Source organism: Octodon degus, unplaced genomic scaffold, assembly GCF_000260255.1.
Source record: "Octodon degus isolate 3935 unplaced genomic scaffold, OctDeg1.0 scaffold00045, whole genome shotgun sequence".
NCBI classification, from domain to species: Eukaryota; Metazoa; Chordata; class Mammalia; order Rodentia; family Octodontidae; genus Octodon; species Octodon degus.
In genome coordinates, this window is record NW_004524621.1 from 6,027,483 (window position 1) to 6,051,755 (window position 24,273).

Below are 24,273 nucleotides of genomic sequence, written 5' to 3' on the forward strand. Positions count from 1 at the left end.
CCCATGCCTGGCCATGTCACTGTTACATGTAACGTTAGGATGTCTCACATATGGGATACAGAGAAACAAGAAAGGGAGCCTGGCCTTGTCTCTATCAGTTGATCAGTCCCAGCCTGCGGTGGCCAATCCACAATGCAGTGGGGTCCTCTTGGTTTTCAGAGGTGGATTTAGGGAGGTCAGGCCCTGCCGGTACCTGAGGACGTTGGCACTGCTACAGCCCACTGGATGCCATTCATGCTGGTACAGCAGATGGAGGCTGGGCTCCAGCATCTGGTGGTCAGGATGGGCTTGCTTCTACTCAGCAGCACAGTGAGTGAGGGTCACACTGCACTTGGGACACTTCTAGATGCTGGGGAACAGGGTACACTGTCTCCTTGAGTCCTCACAAATGACACAGGAAACTGGGGAGCAGCCTCTGTGGCTTCTTCTCCAGGGTCCCAGCCCAGGAGCTGCTCTTTGTCCTCCATATGCTGGCTGCAGTATGCCTTGCTGGGCCAGGCTCCAGCATGGCAGGAGGGACAGGCTAGTCAGGGTCCCCTGCCCAGGGTCAGCCTGGCCTGAAGCCCCTGGAGGAGTGCATTGTCAGCCGAGAGTCCTGTGTCCACCCACAGGAGCCATCCTTCAAGGACGCTTTTCACCTTGTCACCCTCTGGGTTAGGATACCAAACCTGAGTAGGTGCCAGCCAGGGGCCAGCCCATCCCTGCCTCAGGCCCCCAAGAGGGGAGGGCCACCTCTATCAAGTGCTCACCAGGGTCGCTTCTCCCCATGCCAGTCCGGGGCCCCTTGTCTGCACACTGCCCCATGCAGAGGGCTGGGCAGGACAACCAGGGAAGCAAATGAAGACATGAAGGAAGACTTGAAGCACCTGACTCAGAGTGGTGCTTTTGAGAAGCCAGTCACTGGGCAGATCCTCTGGGCACCTCCCCTGTGCACCCGCCACACTGAAGTCATTAAGAATACTGCAGGTCTCATATGGGCTTAGCTGAGAAAGGGCAGGAGCCAGATTTCAAGAAAAGGACATGCCAGGGAATTCAAAGAACCCTTCAATCACCCATCACAGAAACACACCTGCGTCAGTCACTGTGCAGTAGGCCGGCTTTTCCTGAGGTTCCTACCCCGAAGAGCAGCAGAAACGGCCCCCTTGTAGGAGACAGGGCCTGTCTCTGTACTGCCCGAGTGCACTGTTAAACTCTGCTATGACCCATTCTGCGCTGAGCGTGCGGGTGCTGTGGGGCAGATCCGCGTCCTCTCGGGGAACACCAGGGCACCTGCACAGAGGACACTGTCAGCCTCTCGGTGTCCATGGGCTACCTGCCCGGGCAGCGCATGCACCACCTCTGTGCTGCCAGACGGGGTACCCAGCACCCAGCTCTGCACTGCGCTGACCCCACTGTCCTGATCAGGCTGAGGTCAGGACCCTGGCTCTCCAGGTCTCGATCGTGTCAGAAGCAGCATGAGGGCAAAGGGCTGAGGCTGCAGCCAACAGCAGCAGGTGTCCTCGCAGCCTGGGCCTGGCCTCTCTGCAGTGAGTGCCCAGCGCCCACTGCTCAGCCGGCAGCTTGAGTGCTCTGCAGAGGGCTGGGGGTGTGGCCCACAAGCCCCCTCATCCCTTTCCTGTGTGGCCACGCCCCTCAGCCTTGGTGCCCAGTGATCCCCATAGAGATCTCTTCCCTAGCCTCTGCTAACAGCATCTCAACCTCACCATCTAGGCAAGAAGGAGCAGACCCTGGCCCATGTCTGAAGCCAGCCCTCAGGCCCAAGGGTCTGGCAGAGAGGTGCTGGGAAGTGGCCCCCACCTCAGTCCTGAGACAACCCCAGGGGACCCCTGAAAGTGAGAATGCAGTGCAGGATCCAAGGGCCTCAGCCACCTGGGTGGAACACAGCACCACACAGGTGACGTAGGGAACAGGTGGAAAGAGATAGCACTGCCACATAGTTGCATGAAAATATTTATTTGTGGATAATCACAGAATCAGTGGGACCAGCACAACACAGAGAAGGCTACACAGCAGCGAGGGAAGAGGTCACATTTACAGACATGGGGTATGGGGTGGGCGGTGGGGAGGGCAGGCGCCAGGGCCCTCTGATCACCTGACCCCAAGCCTGCCTACCACAACAAGGCCTGTGGGCAACGTGTGCTTTGCTCAAAAGTAGAGGAGCCGAGCCTCTGTCTACCTGTTGGTCCAGTTTTGCAGTGATTGAATGAAACTCCAGCTAAAGCTCCACCCCGGGGCTGTGCAGCTGAAGTTGAAAACATTCCCAGTCACCCCTGTCTTATCCTCAAGACAGCATGGAGTGAGCTCCCTTCCATTTCTCAAGCACACACACACACACACACACACACACAGGTCCAGGTGTGGTGTGGGAATAGCCCTGGCCCCAGCTGTACCCCTTGGGACGCATCAGCGGGCCGGGCTGTGGCACACCTGGATTCTGCTTCCTGTCCCACCGGCCCTAGCACACACGCTCTAGAGCAAAGCTTGGTCACACATGACAATACAACTTAGGAAGCCTCTGAGACCACAGACCCAGCTCCAGACAGGGATGGGTGCTGCCACTCACCTCTGCCTGGGACCAGCTTCCCATGGATAGTACATGTTCTTCCCCTTCCACCTGGCTGCTGCAGAGATGTCCCACTGCCAGGTGGACACCCCTGGTTAGGGAAGGCGTTTCCCACCCAAAGTAGTGTCCAGTTACAAAAAGACCAGAAACAGTGGCAGAGAGGGAAGAGAGGCCTGGTTATACTAGGCCAGGCATCCCAAGTGAAGACAAGGCCTGCTTGGGTCAGGCAGCTGGGATCTTTTCAAACACTATCTTCATACAATTAAAAAATAAAAACACCTCTAGGCCTAACTTTCACTCTCCAGAGATTTCACAGTATTCACTGTCAGACCTACAGTGACTCTTGCATGAGTCACAAGGCGACTGGAATGTGAGACTGGCTTTCACCAATTTTTGTGCATGAAGAGCAGAGTGACATGCAGGGCCACAGCCTGGGAAAGTGGGCCCAGGCATGTGACAACAGAAAACATTTCAAAAGTCCTCAAGAAGGGCAGCTGAGGGTATATCTGCCAGGGGGTGGGCAGGGACCCTGCTCTGCCCACTTGTCTACCTCTGGGCTCAAGGTGCTCCCTGCTGGTGAGGCCGGAAGCACATGGCAGAGAAACCAGAGGCATGGAAAGGGTACAGGACTCAGTTCCCCTTGTGCCCAACTTCAGGGTTTCCCTGGCCAGGAGCTCACATGGGACCTGCACACTGAGGGCCTGGCTTCCTGGAGGCCAGCACCCACCCCACGTGCTTTGCCAACACCATGGCTTTCCAGGGGGACAATGCACACAGCTCTGTGTGGAGTTTGGGGAGCAGTGCCAAGGGCAGAGGACACTCTGGGGACAGGTGGATCCCCAGGAAGCCACATCAGCACTCTGTGCTCTCTACCTCAAGCTCCAGCCCCTTTCTCTGGCCCCAAGGACAGGGACAGGATGGAGGCCCAGGGGAACAGCTGGTCCCTGGATACCTCAGAGCAACAACTTAGATGGGGACCCTGATGTCCCCAAGCAGGTGACCCCGTGAAAGGGCAGGGAGGAGACAGGAAAGGAGTCCAGGGACCAGGATACTGTCACCTCCTGGTTCTGTACTTTGTCCTGGAGGAGGACATGAGGAGGCTGAAGTGTGGGGTCAGGAGCTGTCCAGGGCCAGTGACTGAGCAGCCTGCCTTCCTCAGTGATGTACAGCATGAGACGTGAGCTCCAACACTGGACGCTGAGGACAGGGTGCCCGGCACTGCAGGCTGCCCTCTGCCCTCAAGCAGCCTCCTGCAACCGGCAGTGCGCAAGGCTGAGCCTTCTTGGTCTGCTGTAAAATTAAGTGCTTTAAAAATTGGTTCCAACAACTTCAAGATCAGGACCTGAAATGAAGCATCCTGTTTACAATCACTGACAAGAGACTAAAAATATCGATCGAGGCACAGAGTTACCTGGGCAGGACGAGGCAATGATTTAAAATTGATTTAAAAAGACCATATTTATTATTTCCTTCCTACGGTCTGGATTAATAAAATATTAAAATCCTGTCTCCTAACAATAAGCAGGCAACAGGGACTGCTACCTCAAAATAAATTAGATTATTTTGTGTGTCGCTATGGACAGTAAAAACAAAGGACAATTCCAATCTGGATCCAAGCTGTGTCCACAACCACTACCAGCACCTGCTGCCTCTGATGGCAAACTGTGTGGGGACCCAAGAACATGGGACCACACTGTCCTGTGGAAACAAGCCCAAGAGAGCTGGTGTTGCTGTGCGTAAGAACCTGTGCTTGTCGGGAGGGACAGTCAGATAGGCGGATACCACTTCCCAGGAAGCGCACACCCTTCGTCCCTTCTTCCATGTGTGGTGCTGGGCAGCGCTGCCCACGAGGCCACACCACCTCCCTACCATCCTTCCTGCCCAGGTCTGTGGTCATCAGGGGCTTGGACACTCAAGCCATCCTCTGAGGCCCAACGTCCTCTTGCTGAATCTCCCAGGATACACAGCCAAGGAAACCGGCAGCTTGAGCAAGAGATCACAGCTCCACAGGAAGCTCTCAAGAGGGGAACTTGTCACCTTCTGTGACGGGAAAAGGTCCATGCCTCTGAGCTCAAGAACTTGGCATCAGGCAGGGCCCTGCCCCAAGGGCCCAACACACACACCTATTCTGTGCCCCCGGGGCAACAGTCACCCAAGATACAGGCTTTGTCACCACTGGAAGAGAGGGATAGAGGAAGTGAGAGAGACCGGAGAGGGACAGAGGGGCACTGCTGCCCCTCCTGTCCAGTGCCTGACAACCTGTCCCTCCCCCAATGCTCCCCCTCCATCACAAACTCAGAGGAGCAGCCTTGGGGATCAGAAACACCTTTCTGTGCTGGGGCCATGGGCCTAGTCAGGGAGCACTCCCAGGGGGAGTGCTGCCACATTCCTGTGTGACCTGGGGAGGAGTTCCAGAGTCCCATCAGCAGCAAAGGGGAGGCATCTTCCTGCCAGGGATGCTGGCCAAGGCCTGGGACACACAGCAGGGGCCCAGGCACCTGTTGTCCTAGAGCTGCCCTGGTCCAAGGGTACTCCCAGGAGAGCAACCTTTGCACTCCCCACACACAAACCCTAACTGAGCAAGGGGGCAGGAACACCACCTGGAGCTATGCTGGTGAACACCATGTTCACAGTGCCACATGTGGCTGGCTCTGTGCTGGGAGGGAACCAGGGAGGCAAGGTCTCAACAGTGCATACTTCATCCTGCTTAGTGCTGTCACCAGCAGTGTGTGACAAACACGTAGTGCCCACCAACCTGCATCTCGAGTTACCACAGGCAACCTAGTGTGGAAGCTTCCCCGAGAATCACCAGCTGCCCTCATCATACCAGCATGTCCCTCTCACTGTGCAGCAGGTGCCTACAAGTTGACCCCAAGTCACAGGAAGTCCTGCTGCCACCTGTGAGGTCTGCAGACTGATGGGACACACTAGGTTCTAGAAAGGCCCCATGGTGGTGACCACACCCAGGTACCCCTGAATGTGACAGGCACCTTCTATATTGTCCAGTGGCTGCATACTGGGGGACACCCAACTCAACAGGCAGCAGATGATGACACAGACTAATGCAGGAACAGAGAGGCAGAGACCAGGGTGACAGCACATAGGTTGCGTGATTCTTCCAGACGCCACTCAACGTCAGAGGTCACACAGCCAGCCTACGTGGGAGGGCTCTGTGCAGCCGCAGCAGCCAGTGGCCAGACACCGGGGTCCGCAGGGCAGCGGGCCAGCCACTGCCACCCAGGGGCCATCACCCACACAGAACACCTGAGCCTGGGACCTGGGGAGGGCTGTGTCCATGTCACCACTTTCCGGGGGCTGCTTTGTGGTTCTGTAGCAGGGACGACTGGCACATTTTCACAACTGAGACGGGCGATGCCCGGCACTCATAGGGGGACGAATGTTAAGTTTCAGTCACAGCTCTAAGGCAGACATTACAGGTTTCACAGGGACGAGACGGAGACACCAACAGGTCGTGAGTGTCGGGTGAGTGTGTGCATGTGCAGCCTTCACAGCACAGTGGCCTGGACGACGATCTCGGGGTCCTCAATGTCCTTCTTGCTCTGGACCATCCTCAGCTCTAGCTGGGCTGGATTGGGTTTCCGTCCTTCCCCAGCCTGGGCTGCAGAATGAGGGTTGGGAGGGTCCAAGCCCCTGAAGCGGGTCCCCTCTCACCCAGCTTCCTGAGGCATGGGAGCTCCACTCTGTAGCAGTGTGGGCTGCCTCCTCCTCCCTCCCGCCTGTTCCCAAGCCAAGTGTGGTGTGGTACCTTTGGCACACTGGATGGTCCTCTGCAGAACATGGTGCATGGCTGACAGAGTCTTCTCACAGGCCACCTGTAGGAATGAGATGCCATGCTGGCTACTGCACTCCCCTCCTGCCTGATGCCCTGAGTCACGAGGGAGTGGCTTCCACCAGACAGGGCTAGGCTCCAGATGCCACCTGCGGATGCCCAGCCAGAAACAGCTTGAGGGAGCTGCAGTGCAGGTGAGTAGGGTTCCTAGGCACGGGAGGCCCGGGGGTCTTTGTGCGCATGGACCTCAAAGGAGACAGACACTTTCCTTCTCTCCCTCTTTGCCTTTGGTGGCCATCACTGGTCCCACCATGGTGCTGCCACCCATCCAGGAGCAATGGGGCTGACCCTGGGGGATGGAACTCCACACTGTGAGCTGAGCACCTCACCCCTGTATGTACCTACAACCTCTGGGAATTTCCTTTTGTTTTTTTAGAGACAAGGTCTCACCATGTAGTACAGGCGGGCCTCATACTTCTGGTGATCCTCCTGCCTCAGCTTGCTAGGTGCTGGGATTACAAGCATGAGCCACCATACCTGACAACCTCAAGGATTTTGTTATGGTGCTGGAAAGTGATTCGTGTGGTGCAAGCTATGTTATCCACATCCTGTGCATGGGAGGCACTGGGCAAGGAGGGGCCGTACCCCAGGTCTCTGTGACACTGCCTAGCATGAAGCTGGTGTGCGTGTACCCAGGGTTCTGGGATCAGTCAGTTTTAAAGTCTACACAGAGAAGTGCTCCTTTTGGGGTGTGACATCAAGGGCAGGGGCCTGGGAGCCCCAGTGGCACTCAGCCCAGCCCCACACCCTGTCTTGGCTGGCCTGGAGCCTGGCTTTGTCTGTCTGGGCTTTGGCAAGTTTCTCACTGCTACCAATTAACCTGCAGGCCTGGTTCAGTGTGGCCTCTAGGATAGCTGGTGGGATGAACAGTAAGGGGGCCTGGTCTGGCCAAGAGTTTAGGGTTTACCTGGGGCTGGTCGCAAGTAGGCCTCTGTCCACCTTTTCATTTCACAGCCATGGAGCAGAGCGGCCAGTGGACCTGCTGGCAGCAGCATGGTCAAGCCTGGGAACATGGTGCCCAGCAGCTCTAGCATCTTGTGAGGCCACCTGAACAATCACACTCCCTGCCCTGCTTCCCTGAGTGTCCCCAACAGTGATGGCGGTGTTGGACCTTTCCCCTGCCCTTCTCACTCTGACGGATAGCAACCCCCTGGGCAGCAAGGGACATGTCCAGGGCCAGTGTGCAGGTGGCTTTCCAAGTCTACTTCTGGTAGTTACTCACTGAGCAGGGCCAGGGCTAGGGCTGTGGTGCTGGGCAGCCTCCCCCAATGTGCGCCCTCCCCCTCACTCTCCACAGCATGAGGGCTGCACAGCTGCTGACTGAGGCACTGGACAGAACCAGTCTGAGCAGTGTGCAGTGCAGCTTCCCACAGTGGTGCAGAAGAGCAGAGAACCAGCGGCAGGAGAGGAATCAAACTCCCTGTCCCCACTCACCTATGAACCTAACCACAGCGCACAAGGAAGCCTGTGCCCCGCCCGATACTCTGAACCACCACAGCAGCCACTGTGCCCAGCACCTCTTCTAGTTCCTCACCCTGGCAGGCCCAGCCTCGGGGGACTCTCACCCACCCACAACTCATAGAGCCAGAGCACCAGGAACCATGCTGCCCTCTGCAGGCAGGAACAGGCCTCCAACCTGCACCTGTGGGCCTGAACCTTGAGCCTCCAGCAGGCCAGCCCAGCACCCACCCAAGCTCTGCAGCACACTGGTCACCCGCTTCCCAGGATGAGGGCACGAGATAGACCGATGAGACGGGGTCCTGTGCCACCCTCCCATGCACCTATGACCAGTGCTTCAAGGCATGATGACATGACAGGAGACGGCAGGTGCAGGGTGGTCTGACCTTGAGATTGTCAGGGTGCTTGTGTGTCCACGCCAGCAGCATAGCAGCGAAGAGGTCCCCAGTGCCCACGAAGACAGCGTCCACTTTGCGCATCTCCATGCGGATGCGCTGGGTCACCGTGGAGCCATCAGGCCTCCCTGGGGGAGACAGGAGTTGGTCAGCAGGCTTCAAGCTGCCCTGACCCCTTACGTCCCCCAGTGATGGGGGCCTCAGAGCTTAGCCTGGACTTGGAGCACGTGTGGTGCCTCTGCCACCCTTGTCCCAAGGGATGTTCTTGGGGATGCAGGAAAGCTTGTCAAGGAACACTTTTTTTTGGGCGGAAGCGGGGATTGAACTCAGGCCCTTGCTCTTGCCAGGGAAGTGCTTATTCTACTGAGTCATCTCCCCAGCCCCGAAAGCTTGTCAGGGACTGCAGTCCTGAGCATGTGTACTGCCTGGCTGTGCACATACTTGTGCTTGCAGGTGTGTGCATGCATGCAGGTACGTCAGGGCCCAACTGGAATGCTTGCTGGGGCCGCAGTGAACTCTGTGTGACCTAGCTTGTGTCGCTGTGACACCGTTCAGAAGATAAATGCGGGGGATCTAAATAACCAGCTACCTGGCTCTGAGAATAAAACAGCTCCCAGTGGAGTTTGGCCAGATGCTCAGGGGCCCAAGGATGCCTGTTGGCCCCAATGCCATCTTGGTACCGCGGTGCGGCATGGACATCCAAGCACAGGCCTCCCTAGTACCTGCCGTGCGGAACTCATCCTGTGTCTGCCTCAGCCAGACCTTCCTCAGAGTCAGCAGAAGCTCTAGAAATTAATCGCCCACGGAGTAAGAGGCACTCTTCCTCCACTGAGCAAAACTTTTTTTTCAGTACAGGAGATCAAACTCAGTACCTCTGCTCTGAAGTACATCCCTAATCCTTTTAAAATTTTATTTGGAGACAGTCTCCCTAAGTGGCTAAGCTTTCAAGGCTGGAACTTGTGATCCTCCTGCCTCAGCCTCCCAGAGTGCTGAGGTTATGGGCGACTGGCACCTAAAGGTGCACTGTGTGAGGACAACTTGGGTACTCACGCGTCCTCTGGCTGCCAAGGGCGATCAGGTAGTCGCTGCCCCTAGGGGCGGGCAGGTTGGAGCTGGTGATGACCACGGTATCAGGGCCCATGGAGTGCAGCACATCCATCACCTGCAGGTGAGGGTGGCACAGAGCCCTGGTCAGGACGAGTCCAAGCTGGGGAAGGGCATGGGTGGCCGCCACCCTCACTGCACTTAGTGCTGAGGACCGGGGCAAGGCTGGAGCCTCACCTGCACCAGGGCTGTGAACTGGAAGGGGGTAGGGGGAAACTGAGGTCCCGGCCAGAGCAGTGGGGTCTCCACACCAGGCACTAGGCAAGGAACCAGGTGGATGGCCCAACCCCAGCAACCCAGAGCCAGCCGCTCTACAAGCTGGCCAGGGTATCTGCACTGTATGACATCCCCAACCCTTTTTTCATTTTTTTTTCTTTTGAGACAGGGTCTTGATAAACCATCTAGGCTGGCAATCCCTAAACTTGTAACCCTCCTCAGAGGGAGATAAGAGTGCTGTGTGAGAGGTGTATCTGCCCTATTCCTGGCTCTGGGTTGGTTTTTCTGGCCTCATAGATGTTCCCATCCTCACCAAAGCTGCCTCCAGTTGTGCTGTGGGGAACACACTAGGTCCTGCACCACAGGATGGGGCACAGAAGGGAGCCATCAATCCCACTACATACAACATGCCTGGGCACCAAGCACATGTGTGTCACACTTGGCACTCATGACGCACTGGCTATCACACGTGTGCTTACACCCAGTCTACTCAAACAACACCGCACATGCTGGAGTGTGCCCCTCCCAGCCCCCTCCCAGTTCCACGTGACCCTAGAGCCTGCCCTAGGGTCCAGGGCAATGGACATTTTCCAGGAACCATCACACAGGGAGAGGTGGCCCATGAGAGACAAGGACCTGGGGCCAGCACCAGCAGCTGGGGGAAGGAAGGCCCTATGTCCCCACCCACTCCACTCTAGGCTGAGGGTCCTCACCACAAGCGCCTCCTCCTGGCTGCGGATCTTTCTGCCACTCAGCAACCTGGAAGGCAGGCGAGCAGGGCACCATGAGCCCAGGGCCACCTCAGCATTGCAGTCTCAGGAGCTGGGGCCACTGTCACATGTGCAAGGGGTCAAGAGAAGAGTCTCTGCTAGGGCCTGGGCAGGTTGGACTGACCACAGCAAGGTACAGTGCCCAGCGACCCACAGCACCAATGAGGGTGACAATGCAAAGGGACTTTGAGGACTGCAGGCAGCCCAAGCAATCCCGGGAGCCCTCAAGGTTCAGATCCTCCAGGTGAGATGTCTCCCCTCCCCCTGCCCACAGGTGGGACCAAGTTGGAGAACCCCAGCTGCTGGTAAGGAGCCTAGTAGCATAAGTCAGGGCCTGTGGGGACTCAGTTCATGGCCTAAGGGCATAGGGTGCCACCCCCACCCCCACCCTCAGGTGACAGGCAGTTTTTGCTTGGTGTCTGGCTCTAAGTCAGGGGCCACCCATAAAATGTAGGGGCTGATCTGGTCCCCTGATGCCCCAGAGAGACCTGTGTGTCCTCCTTCCTGTGTCTCCAAGGCAGTGGGTCATTGAGGAAGATGCTGTGGGGCAGCAGGGCCCCTGAGGGAGCTCAGTGAGTGCACTCTGTGGCCAGGCCAGGTCCCTCGACCCCAGTGAATTGGCCACCCCAACCCAGGTGACCTGACCCCTACCCCCAGCCCCCAAGCAGCTTGGGGACAGCTGCTGAGTGCCCTCCAGGGGTTCCCTATACTTACTCGGCCTCGAACTGGTTGGGGGTTATGATGTCAGCCACGGGAACCACCTTCTCTCGGTACACGGGAAGGAGGTCCTCTGGGACGTACTGTGGCATGGGGACAGGGCAGTCATTACACCAGAAGGAGAGGGCAGCAGGGCCTGTGCCTGAAGATCCCACAGCCATCCCAGCCCTAGGACCCAGCAAGGCAGTGGGGCAGACAGGCACCTGGCTGTCCTGAAGGCAGGACTGGGGCTCTGGTCGGGAGTGGAGGTGGCCACAGTGTGATGTGAATGTGGGGCTTTGGGTCACCTGACTCAGGGAGCTCTCAGGTGTCTCCCCATTGACCTTTACTGTGCTGTGAGTGGCCTCCTCATGACCACAAAAGTGCCTGCTTTCTTTAGCTACCAGTTTCTTCAAAAAGGGCCCCAAGCTCCGGCTCCGTGTGTTGGGTCTCAGAGGATTGTGCTTGCTCTGTGGGCAGCAGCCAAAGGGCATCTCCAGTCCATCCTGGGATTCCAATCCTCCGTGGCCACAGGATTCCTACTGACCTAAACTTAACACTGATGTCTACCCAACCATGGCTCAGGAGGAAAATACAGCCTGACCTTGCCCAGTAGGTGTGGTCCACACTGAGCTGGACAGGTGTCTCCTGGGCCAGCTGAGACTGCAGTGGGGGGCTGAGCAGGGACACAGGAGGCGTGGAGGAGGCTGGTGTCTGAGACACCTACTTCTCCTGGCCTCACCACTGACCACAGGCACTGGAGAGAGGTGCACAGTGGCAGTATAGACACTCTTATGTTTGTGTACCCAATGAGTGACAGATCAGACTATGCCAGCACAGGGCCAAGTGACAGGTCCTGACTTAGGCAGCCGAGTTCAGCTGGCCTGTGAGCTCCGTCTATCTCAATGGCTGGAAGACAGAGCCCTGCAGATGTCCACCTGACCACATGGCAAGAGTGTGGAGCCCACCATCTACTGCCTGTTTCTTTAGTCTGGGAGACCAGAAAGATTTCTGTACTTTCAATGATTATGGGAAAAACCAGGACAAAAACATTTGCTGACATAAGAGTTGCAGGAAATTCTAGTTCAGGGCTTGCCGTGATGACATTTTAGGAGACAGCCATGCTCTGTTTGGCTCCTCTGCACAACAGCTGCCCATAGTGACAGCCTAGGGTCCCTGCTATGTGCCCAGCCACGGGTCCCTCTCAGGAGAGGCTGTCTACATGCACAGCTGCCCCCTACACCCGTGCACTTACCATGCGGCCTTCACCGTCCCATTTGTCGCCCAACACTGGATCACACACTGTGGAGACACATTCTGTCAGCTGGTGCAGCTCAGGCCATGAACCTCCCCAAGCCCTAGTTGGCTCCGTCTGAGCACATTTGAAGAGGGTGACTGCAGCCAGCGAGGAAAGCCCTGGCACATTCTGGAGGCCAGTGCCTGAAGTAGGCTTCAGATGGGCCCCAGCTGCACAGCAGGCTGCTCTGAGCAAGCAGATAAGGGGTCTGGCCCTCGCCCACCCCAGGGCCCCTTCAGCCCAGCCCAGCACCCACCGTATACAAGCCGTGAGTTCTGCTGTTTCAGCTCCTGCACAATGTCCACCACCATGGACAGGAAAGACGCATCCCTCGTGTACCCTTTAGGGGAACCAGCAATGGTCTGAGATAGGTACTGAGCAGCAACATCAACACTCAGGCCGCCCTCCATAGGGGCAGTGGAGATGGCCTAAGACCCAAGTCCAGGCCAGCACGAGGACCCCACAGTCTGAGGTCATAAAAGGCAGACCACACCCTTTCCAAGCAGGAAGGCTTTGGGGTTTTGGCAGGGGACATTAATAGGATCTCACTAAGTCATGAGATGTGTTGGCTGGCTTGAATTTGCAATCCTCCTGCCTTAGTCTCCCAGCTTGCTGGGATGACAGGCGAGTACAACCACATTTGGTCCCATGAAGTTCTAAATGAACAATTCCATTGGTGATAGGTGGATGAAAATTTTTCCTTTTTCTCTATTTTCCATTAAAAAAAATACATATATGTCACTGTTTTTTTTTTTGGTCTTTTGGGGATGGTCTCACTATGCAGTTCAGGCTGGCCTTGAGCTCACTTTGTAGCCCAGGCTGCTCTCGAACTCACAGCCATCCTCCTGGCTCAGTCTCCTGAGTGCTGGGATTGCAGGCAAGCATATGCCACTTTTAACTGAAGCCTAACAAGAGAGTATTTTCAGATGGGAACTTGACAAGTAAATCTCTGGCTCCACGAGGCAGCACTGCATGCTTCTCTGAGGACAGTGTTCCCATACTCGCCCCTCCCAGGACACCTTACACTCTTGGCTGGAGCCGTGTCCCCACGCCCCATGCCACCAGGGGTGTGACAAGGCCAGCCAAGGTGGGGCCTCACCTGTGAGCACGTAGTCATACTTGTTCACGCAGTTGAGCTTCAGGCCTTTGTACAGCTCCTGGAGCTCACTGGAGTTCAGCACCTGGCCACTCCAGTGTGTGTACCCTGCAGGGAACGGTCCACAGGCTGGGAGGCCACATCAGGGCCGGGATGGGCCAGTGGTCTCCCCTCCTGAGACCTTAATCAGCACTTCAGGGACAAAGCCAGGCACCTCCACCATCAAGTCCTGTGCTCACATTCAGGACACGGCCCCCAGATGTGGCCACCATGGCCCCTGGCCCACAGGCACACACAACACCATGGTGCCACGTTCCCATGGGCATGCAGGGGTTGTGTCACCCTGTCTACCAGCTCCATGGCCTCCCAGGGACAGCTGTGAGGCCCCAGCCTCACTCCTAAGCAGACATGCCATGTAGACAAGCCCTGCTATGCTGTAGGCCAAGGCTAACCTGGGACCTCATGGTGGCAGAAGGAGGCTGGAGGGGACAGGGGCTCATCTCATGGGGACCTCAAATGAATAACAGGGTGTCAGGGAGATGGCCCAACCCTTCAGCTGTGCCTCACCTGTGTGGTTGGAAAACTGGACGGAGTTCACCGCATCAATCTCAAACCCCAGGACCTGTGAGACACAGCAGAGTGTGGTTTGAGAGGCTGAGGGGGCCCCACAAGCCCCACTGGGTGCCTGATGACAGCCTGCTGCCCACTCAAGCAACCAGACAGGAGCCAAAGGTCCCACCCAGCACATCAATGCTCAGGGGGCCACCTGGAGAGTGCCTGTGAGATGCAGTGTCCAGGCTCAGATGGCGCAGGGAGTAGGGGCTATCTGTGGGAGACTGTGGGTTTCCAGCCTGGCCCCCAGAGGCCAGTCCTCCTGAGCTCAGTACCCCACCAAACACACTGTTTGCCAGGGAGTGGAGGCTCTGCAGGACCCAGACCCCCTCCCTATAGTCACAGCCAGGCTACTCCCCTGCACCCAGCCCGGGCGCTGCCAGGACACCAGGGTCACACAGGGACACTCTGGTCAGGGACCTGCAAACATTAGCACGTTCACTCATGGCATACAGAAAAGCTTTCTGAAGAAAACTAGAAGCTACAGGTCATGAGTTAGTGCAGAACTAGCACTGAGGTAAAAAACTGATTCAACATGTCCTTCTGAGCTGAAGAGAAGGGGGCAATGTCTAAAGAGGCTGGATGTCCCCAGCTACCCTGGTGTGAGAACTTATTCAGGATGAGCCACTCTCTGCACTCAGCCCCTGAGGTGTGGGCAGCAGACATGTGACTAGGACACATGTCCTAGTCACACTCCCCAGCTAAACACTCCCCAGCTTTCATCCAGCCTCACCAGGCTCATCCACATAGAGCTGGTCACCAGCACCAGTGTCCACTGTGTCACTCCCTGGAGCCACCCAGCACAGAGCCAAGGACTCCAGCCAGGTCCTCGGTGTGATGTGGGGGAAGAGCCAGGGTTCCCACCCTATGGCAAGGAGGCAATGCAGGAAGAGGGGACACAGTACACCCTAGGAGGGCCCCACTGGAGCCCGGCACAATGCAGTGTGACCTCACTTGGCTTCCGGGAGTCAGGGTCCTAACAAGGGGCCCAAACTCACTCTTGGCTTGCACAGAGCCACATGGGCCACACCACAGCAGGTTCTTCCGGTCCACTTCCACATGCTGAAGCCCCAGGGCTTTGGCCAGGATGCAAGGTCCACACTGCACCCTAGGACAGTGTGAATGGCTACCACTACTGCCTGCATGGCTCCAGCCACCCACAGAGCCACTGTCCCCTCCCTTCCTCAAAGCTCACCTGCACCACTCCCACAGGCCAAGCCATGCCCATGCTGCTGTCCCCAGTCCTCCCCAGGGGTCCATACTTCCAGGCAGGTCCCAGCTACCCAGAGCTGCTATGCCAGAGCCTGGCCAGCTGTGTCCCACACTGCAGGTGCCACCAAGGGGTTGTGGCTGTGGCAGTCGGGAACCCAGGCCTCAAAAGAGTTGGCCTGAAGGCCAAGTAGCCTGTCCCTGCAGATCCAGAGGAGCCAGGGCCTTCAGGCAGATAGGACAGAGGCCAGGAGCATGGACATTCTTGGGACCCAGCTGTCACTTATTCTGGGCAAAGGTGGAACAGAGCATGGGGCCTTCCCTTGCTAGAACCCCAGAACAAAACAGACAAGTTACAGACAGGGTCTAAGGGATGCAGAGTGAGGGTGAGAGAGAAGCAGAGCCAGGTGGGCAGATGGACAGACAGGCCACCAGTGAGGACAGTGGCTGCCCCCAAGGGCTGGGGGCCTGGTGATGGTCTTCACCCCTGCTTCTCAGTGTGGGCCAACATGAGGAGCGGCACACCTGGATTTGCACTGATGAAGGCTGGTCTAAATGTCTAAGCCAGCATAACTGCTGGAGCAATGCAACAAAAAGGAGCAGCCTTATTCCCACTGGGTGAGCAGCGATGCTTCACCAGCACGCCTGCCGGATGCTGCAGGGGCCTCTGGTTGGCCGAGCTGTGGGGCTGCAGCTCCCTATGTCTCTAATCAGCTTTGATCACAGAGATGAGCCATGGGGACACCAGCCCTGCATACCCTGCCAGAAACCTTTGCTTGCTGCTTTGATGTGCAGATGACTAATCCTGAGTGGGAAGTTGCTATTTTCTGCCTTCGGAGGACAGCACAGAGGTTCTGGGCAGGCGCCTCCATTCCAAACATCCTCATTCAATCACTTATTAATGGGTATCATGTGCCAGTTCCAAAATTTCAACATTCCCAGGGCCGCCTCTCTACCAGACCTGCGAATGTGGCCGCAGCCAGGACCTGACCCTGGGTTCTGTAAACTCAAACCCACCCTGTGCTGGAAATGTCACTGTGCCCTGTAGGGTCTCTGGACATGGCACCTGCCCCAGTGCAGGGAAGGAGAAGTCCCACTCCCCTCCCCAGGCAGAGATGTCCCTGCCCCTGCAGGTCCCTGTCACCCACCCTGCTGCCCAGCACAGCCCAAGGCAGGCAAGGGGACCCTGTGCACAGACACCCGGCATGTGGGGCAGACACAGAGTTCTGGCACTGTGAAATCTTTTGTGTGTCTCTGCATGGGGATAGATCAAGAGGCCAACAGGATTATCCCGGGCCACTTCTGCCCTTATACTGCCCTAGGGGCAATCACCTGGTTTCACAGGAAACCCAGACCCAGGCACTCTGAGAAAGGATTACATGTGGCCCCTCTGTGTCGCAAAACCATGACCTCTACCCAGGATACCACCCAGCCCTTGGGGACAGAGGTGACCCAGGAGCTCTGACACAGAAGGCCTCAGTGATGGGCCATGGGCCACATGATCAGGAGTGTGATGTACACCCCAGGTCTAATGCAGCTATTACCCCAGAAAGTTCACGTTTCTGCTCATGCCCAAAGCAGACCCAAGGCCTCCTCAGCACCAGCTGACTGTTCCTCTCCTGTACCCCGCCCTCCTTGACAGGCCTCCACACCAGGGAACTCTGCACCCTACACCAGCTTCAAGCATCCACCAGAGGTCAGGAAAAGATCCAAATAGCACATGTTCTGCTGGGCAAGGTGCTGCCTGCCTGGTGCTGGGATTGGCTGAGGCAGGAGGATCACATGCTTAAACTCAGGCTGGATTACACAGAAACCCAGAGAGAGAAGGGGGAGAGGGACAGGAAGGGAGGGAGGGAGGGAGGGAGGGACAGATAGGCTCATTTTTTAGAAGAGCTGGCTAGAAGACTCCAGAAGAGGACCAGGGCAGCCTGTAGACACTCTACCTACTTGTAACAGACCTGTTCTCCTGCCAGGGTGCCCCAGAGCCCTATTACTAGCCTGGCTAGCAGCACCTCATACCTGAGGTGTCCCACCCTGCCCAGCACCCCACATATGTGCCTCTGTAGCCCACCCAACCCACAGTGTGCCCCTTAAGCCCCTGGCCATGTGTCCACAAGCAGAGCCTGACGTCCCTCAGTGGTAGCCTCAGCCCTGCCATTCTGTGGTTTCACAATGCTGGCAGCTGACTTTGTGAACTCTGAAAATCTCTGAACCAGATAGGCATGATGGCACACACCTGTAATCCTGGCATTCTGGGAGGCAGAGCCCGGAAGACTGCAAACTCCAGCCCAGCCTGGGCAACTTGGTGACTGAGCCCTGACATGAAATGACAAAAAAAAAAAAAAAAAAAAAGGGCTGGGGATGGAGCTGAGTACAAATGCCTTGGGTTCAGTTCCTGGTACTGAGAAACAAAACTATAGGACCTTGACACCTTCATCAGCTTCCCTTTCTAATTTTGAGACAGGACCTCACTAAGTTACCCAGGCTGAGATGAAACCCATGATCCTCCTACCTCAGCCTCCCCAAGTCCAGGACTCCAGGTGTACACCACCATGCTCAGCTTCCAAGAGGAACATTTTAGAAATAGTTGTGTCCCTCAGTCAATCTCCCCCTCCGTGGCTCAACTCAACCCATGCAACCTAACTCCCTGTGTGCAGCTTGCCTCCACTGTCACAGCACTGGCCTACCTGTGGGTGCCAGTGCCCACTTCCAGGACTGTGATACAGCAAGCCCTGCCCAGGGTCAGTACTGCACTGTGAGTCTGCAGGGTCATGTTGCACAGCTCCCAGGAAAGGGGTCACAGGCAGGATTTCCTGTAGTATCCAGGGTGACAAAGGGCTTCCAAGGCTCCACAGTAGCCACCACCCTGCCCCACATCCACAGCTGTCTGCCACTGACAGCTGGTTCAAGACCCGAGGGACTAGCACAGAGGTCCAAGGAGCTGTCTGGAAGTGCCAGGGTAGCACTGTCCACCCCTGCAGCCATAGCACTAATGCTACCTCTGTCTAGCCCACAGTTTCTGCATAAGGTCTCATGCCCTGTGTGACCAGGTCAGCAGGAGGGGGCTCTGCCAGGTGTCAACACCCGCTGGGACCCTTGCCCCACACTGGAGGTTGGCCTCACAGGTGGCCCTGACCTGCCCACTACCAAGGCTCCCTTGGTCCCACTGCCAATGAGCCTAAGTCTCTTCCACCATGGCCTGGCTGCTTTATCAGTGTCCTCCATCAGGGAGTTGGCACAGGTGAGGAAACCAGGCTGCCAGGCCAGGGCTCTCCAAACACATGATGCCCATCTGTCCTGCAGGTGACTACACTCAGATCACCCAGATAATCTTCAGGTCTGCTCTTGAAATCCTGAAGATGGGAGCAGCTGTGTCACCCCCCTACTCCCTGCCCGTGCATGCATGTGCATGCACACACACACACACACACACACACACACACACACACACTTGCTTTGTCCACAAAAGTCCCTGCCCCAGGCAGACTGTCCCTGGTGGGGTCTAGTATGAGTCCTGAGGACCCTCATGGAGATTTAACAAGGCCTAGTTAGGGCTTAGTGGAAGGCTCAGAAGTTGGTGACGTGAACCATCATTTGGAAGGGAAGACTGTGATCACCAAGCTGTCGGTATAGCTGTATTGAGTCCAGTGACCAGTGTCCTTGGAAGGAGAGGGGACACAGGAGAGATGGCCAAGGGTCCCTAGGAGCAGGTATTCCTCCAGGGAGGGCATAGCCTATCCACACTGACTTCAGACTTCAATTCCAATCACAAGTCTCCTAGTCTGTGGCATGTTGGCCCTTATGAATTCAAACCCGAGGTTCCTGGATGGTATTTTCACCAGCTCAGGAAGCAGTGGGGTAGAAGGGTGTTTGGAGGTGCATGAGCATCCTGGGCCCACATAGTTGGGAGGCTACACAGGCATACCTGGGCTCAGGAGCTCAGTCCCCAGCCTCAGACAGCTCTGAGGTTTCCTTCTTCCAAAAGAAAATTGACTAAGGATGTCACAAAGCTGGCCAAAGTTCCATCCCCAGTGCCACAGTAAAAAGAACAGTCCTGGGGCTGGTGAGATGGCTCAGTGGTCTGGAGCACCTACTTAGAACAAGCTAAGCCGAGCAAAGCACAGGGACCGCGGTTCAATCCCCCAGCACCACATGCCAGCCAGCCCTGCCCCCTGGTGGGCTGAGCTGGCCACATACACACTAAATAAATAAATTAATTAAAAAAAAAAAAGAACAGTCCTGGGGTGTCTGGTGGGGGGGGTGGCAGACAAGAGGGCACCTCAACTTCAGCCATCCCTTCCCTTCCCCCCCCTACAGTCTTAGGCCAGAGTGGCAGGAAATCTCTCCCCCCCGACCCCCAGGGTCTGGGGCAGGAGCTGGAAGGCCAGGAGCTCTGCAAACTGGATTATTTGGCCAAAGTGCCAGCACTGGTCACATGAACACATTCTCTCTTCAGCCACTAAAGTTTGCCTTGGACTCCAGCCCAGAAACAAAAAGTGTAGAAATAGGGTCAAGGTTCTGTTCTCAGCCAGAATAGGTGGCTGCCTTAGGGAGTTTGGGAGAAATAGCAGAGGAGCTGGCAGAGGTGCTCTGGAGGCAGTTTCCAGGCTGCCAGGCTATGCCATGCCACTGGTGTTGGTGGGAGTACCTGTCTGTGCCACCTGCTGTGACACCCCAACAGCAACTGCCTCAGAGTCCAGGCCCAGGTCCCAGAAGGTGTTTCAGGATCAGGGACACTGCTGTGTCTTCCCTCCCCATCTACACTGCTGAAACGTGTGTAGGCCTCTGCCCTGACCCTAGACGACATCTTCCCCCATTTCCTAAGTTTTTTCTCCCCATATGCAACCACGAGGACAACACTCTGTACTCCAGAGTTGCGTGGCACCGATCAAAACTGAACAGACCCACTTTCCCCCTGGCCCAGACTAGGAGTGGCCCTGGACTTGAGGGGGTGCTGCCCCATGGGCATGCTGCCTCAGACCCAAGGCTTCCTTCCAGGCTCCTTCGGAGCCCAGCCACTGGGTGCTCACTGAGGCTACAACCGCCAGTCCCAGCCCATCTAACTGCTCCTCCTGCCCAGAATGCTGGGAGGGGACCTCGTGGAGCTCACAGGTAAAGAAGCTGAGAGCCCAAGTAAAAACAGCAGTCCTTGACAGGCTCCCCCAGATGGCTGGAGGAGGAGCTGAGGGCACAAGCCTAGGGAGCGGGTCCTGCTGGGTGACTCGGAGCAGAGAAAGGAGGAGCTTGGCAGGTAAAGGGAGGGGGTGTCAGCAGATAGAAGGGAGGAAAGAGAGGACCAGACAGAAGGATTCCCTGCCAGAAGGGCGGCGCTGCTCAGGGTACCTTCGTTTCAGCACGGCCACCTCCTCGGGCCTGCCTCGTCACCTCAGGGAGCCAGGGCAGGGGCAGACGCACCCTGACCCCCAGGGGTTGCCCCGGTTGGCCGAAGCTGGTGTGGATGAAGCCCCGCTCACCTCCCATCAGGGCCCCACACGCAGCCACGAGTCCCTCTGAACTTGAACCCTGAGCTCTCCACCCCTGCTCTGCAGCCTCGGGTGACTCCAGATTCCACTTCCTGTCTGCAGGCCCAGGAAGACCCCGGTGCTGGCACAACCGGGCCCGAGGACCTCGTGTCTGCCCCTGCTCGGCCGCCAGCAAGGAGGGTAGGTCCAGAAGTCACCCGATGAGGTACTCAGGCCCGTGTCACCCTTCAAGGCCACTAGCTGCACTGGGGACCCAGGTGCCCGACTGCCACCTATGCAGCCAGCAGTGTCCTGAGCGGGAGGGCGTGGGGCAGCGTCTTACACGCGTGGGGTCTGCGGACTGCAGAGGCCAGCAGACGCCGCCCGCGCTCCAGTCGCCGCGCGTCGCTCCTGTCACGGCTGGCCGCAAGCGGCGCAGAGCCGGGCGGGCGTGCGGGGCCCGCAAGGTCACGGCTTTCGCAGAGGTTACGCAGGAGCCTACCTGCAGCGGGAACGTGGCCGCCCGGTTGCCCACGTAGCCGCGGACGACGTGGCTCTGGATGGACAGCACGCGACAGTCTCCCTCCATGCCGGTGGCGGGCTGCGCGGCAGCTCAGCTGGGACTCGGATGTGTCTTCGGCGCGCAGGCGCTCGGGACACGGCCGCCGCTTCTGACCTCAGCGCGCGCCGCGGTAGGGGCGGGCCTGCTACATGCCCCACCCCTGGAACGGGCGGCGACGAACCAGCGCAGAGATCGGCGGGAGGGGGCGAGGCTTATTCTTCGCCCCGCCCCCGGGAGCCAAAAGCGACATCAGAACTCCCGTGTCCCCTACTGTTGAACGCCTCCGCCCCTCAGGTCCCCTAAGCCCCGCCCCGCCCCGGGCCCCCTTCCGGGCCCTACAGGACCCTGCTTGCCATGCACCTGGGTCTGGACCTGGAGTCAAGTTGACCTGGCCGGGCTCGCGAAGGGCAGTTCTATGCTGCAGAAAATGAGTTAGGTGAAGTTAACAGGCAGACAGTGAGGGATCCGCCCTTAGGGTCCCAGTGCAAAGAAAGACACCAGGACTGTGCTACACGTGGATCTGAACAGCCAAGTTTCAAGGTGGAAAGAGAAAAGCCAGAAATGGGAGCCTCCCTAGAGACATAGGGCAGTCTGAAATTGTGCTGTGACTATCGCGGCCTGATCTATGGGCCCAGATAGACATCAGTCTCAGCTGGGTCACCTCCCTTCCTAGGAATGCTTTTCTTGTTCTTCTTCCTAGGATTAGATATTATAGATAAGCCAGGAGTGGTGCATGGGAGGCTGAGGCAGAAGGATTATCCCAAATTCAGCACCGAGCTCCTGGGCTGTATAGTGAGACACTGTCCCAATAAGCCAAAAATAAACAAACAGAAAAAGGAGTTGTAGATAAACTAAAGTCAACGATGTTCACTCTTTGTCTTTACTGCATGCCTTGTTTCCCTATGAGATCAATATTAACTAAGCGACTACACTTGTAGCCTTACAGGTTGACTGCCGTGTGACCTACAGTGTACCCACGTTGTAGTTTTGCTGTGCAAAATGCTCCTGACAAAAGGTCTTGCTACTTGGAACCCTCTGGAAATCCAGGAGCTATTCTTCCTATTTCCAGTCAAAATCTCCTAACTTCTTTTGCTTCATGATGTCCATTTTTGATGTTGTGCTGGGAAGGGTGTTTGCACCTGGCAGGTGTTTGCAATCAATTGCTGATCAGTTGCAGTGAACAGCCATGTGCCTACTTGTGCTGAGTGTGCCTCGTGCATTCACACTCACATACCACAGGTCGGCAGGGACCATCCTTTCACAAGTGGAACACAAGAAGCAAGTCTGCGGCAACAGATTTGGTGACAATATGGCTGACTGTAAGCCCTAGGAATCCATTGGCCAGGCGCTGACCACTGCGCTTACCACCTCTTCCTCTTCCTGTCCATGGTTATGCTCTGGGGATCCAATGACTGCCCCCCCCCCCGCCGCTGCTGGCTTGCCCTCCCCATGATATTTGGGGTCAGGGTCCAACACATGAATCTGGGCAGATCATAGACACTCAGTGGGTAACAGGGGGTACTTCTACCCTACCAACCTGGCAGATCCAGGGGCCTAAACCCTTTAGCTCTAGGTGCAGAACCCTGTGTGTCAGGTTCCTCCTTCAAAAGGTGGCATGATGGCCCAGAGAGAAGGGACACTGAGACCCTGTCAGTTGGGGTTACCTCCTCAGGTCACCTGCATATACACTGACTTTTGGGGGTTGGATTGTGTTCTGACCCCCTAAACCATATTGGAGCTATCACACATGGCTCTGCAGACATAATCACTGCAAGGGGGGTTGCTGTGGGGACAAGAGAGGACCACCAGAAATTTAAGGGAAATATCCCAACTTACAACCTGTTAGGTGTCCAACATGCTGAGTTTGTGTCCCCCAAAATCGAATAATGAATTCTAAGGAACAATGAAAGCTAAAAGTGGGAAATATAGAGGGAAAGACAGCTTCTGCCTAAGAGGGACAGATGAGAACCTAGCAAATAGGTTGCTGAGAAACTCACTTCTCAAAGGAAGCTTTTTAAGAGCAAATCACAAAATGGGTAGGAAATTACAAGGTGAGTACAAGGTGGGACAAAACTATGACCAACCAATAATGTTACATGGATAGCTGCTTAGGTAATGTTGAATCAGTGGTGAAGCAGATCACATAGCCAGTATGCGTGGAAAAAACAAGGATCTTTCCTGGAAGGGATGGGTCAAGGTCCTGGTTCCCCACGCAGATGACTGATAAGTATTTAGAATATTGATCTTTATTGTTTGTTCCTCAGGGAGATATGTAGGCATGGTCATTTCATCCTTGTCTTGAGGCCAGGCCTTCAGTGAATGCCCCTCCAGCCACAGTTCAGATGCATTCTCATCTTCTGCATTGACTCCCTCAATTAATTAGGCTGCCTAATCCAGTGCAACCACTGTCCCTGGAAAGGGGAAGGGAGGGAGGACCATCTACCAGCCAATAGACCATCTACCAGCCAAGGACGGAGGTAGAACAAGGAGTCCACACCCTGAAGGAGTGCCCTGGCCTACCCTGAGGCACCTGTACTGTGAGCTCACATCACCTTTGGGCCAGCCTGCCTGCCGGATGCCACACATTCTGGTTTCACTCCAGCATTCTTCCCAGGAGGTGTTGAGCTTGTCCCCACTGGTCCCAGACTCCTGTCACTGACCCCCAGAGTCTTTGTGACCTCAGAGTACAAATTGGCTCAGCTCAGTTTGTGACATTTTGTGTGGTAGATTTTCTTTCTTTCTTTCTTTCTTTCTTTCTTTCCTTTCTTTCTTTCTTTCTTTCTTTCTTTTTTTTTTTTTCAGAACCAGGAATTAAACTCAGGCCTTTGTGCTTGCCAGGGAAGTGCCTATTCTATTGAGCCATCTCCCTGGCCCCAACAGTAGATTTCTTTCTTTCTTTCTTTCTTTCTTTCTTTCTTTCTTTCTTTCTTTCTTTCTTTCTTTCTTTTTTTAAAGGAGATACAGGTCAGATCTAATTTATTTG

The 24,273-nt window shown here is 56.3% G+C and overlaps 1 protein-coding gene across 3 annotated transcripts; it reads right to left on the reverse strand.

Annotated features, from left to right (window-relative positions):
- Positions 1 to 1,934: 1,934 nt before the first annotated feature.
- Positions 1,935 to 21,394, reverse strand: Pdxk (pyridoxal kinase). Of its 3 annotated transcripts, XM_023715870.1 has the most exons (13): positions 21,231 to 21,312; positions 15,792 to 15,842; positions 15,056 to 15,165; positions 14,013 to 14,067; positions 13,449 to 13,553; positions 12,606 to 12,689; positions 12,308 to 12,354; positions 11,071 to 11,156; positions 10,300 to 10,345; positions 9,317 to 9,428; positions 8,258 to 8,394; positions 6,330 to 6,396; positions 1,935 to 6,182 (listed from the first exon to the last, which is right to left on the reverse strand). In XM_023715870.1, the coding sequence occupies exons 3-13, from the start codon at positions 15,116 to 15,118 to the stop codon at positions 6,070 to 6,072; spliced, it is 915 nt and encodes a 304-aa protein (XP_023571638.1). In that variant the 5' UTR covers positions 15,119 to 15,165; positions 15,792 to 15,842; positions 21,231 to 21,312; the 3' UTR covers positions 1,935 to 6,069. The 3 variants fall into 3 exon arrangements, with proteins under 3 accessions (XP_023571638.1, XP_023571639.1, XP_004631858.1); XM_023715871.1 differs by lacking the exon at positions 15,792 to 15,842; XM_004631801.2 differs by lacking the exons at positions 15,056 to 15,165; positions 15,792 to 15,842 and having other exon boundaries at positions 21,231 to 21,394.
- Positions 21,395 to 24,273: the final 2,879 nt, after the last annotated feature.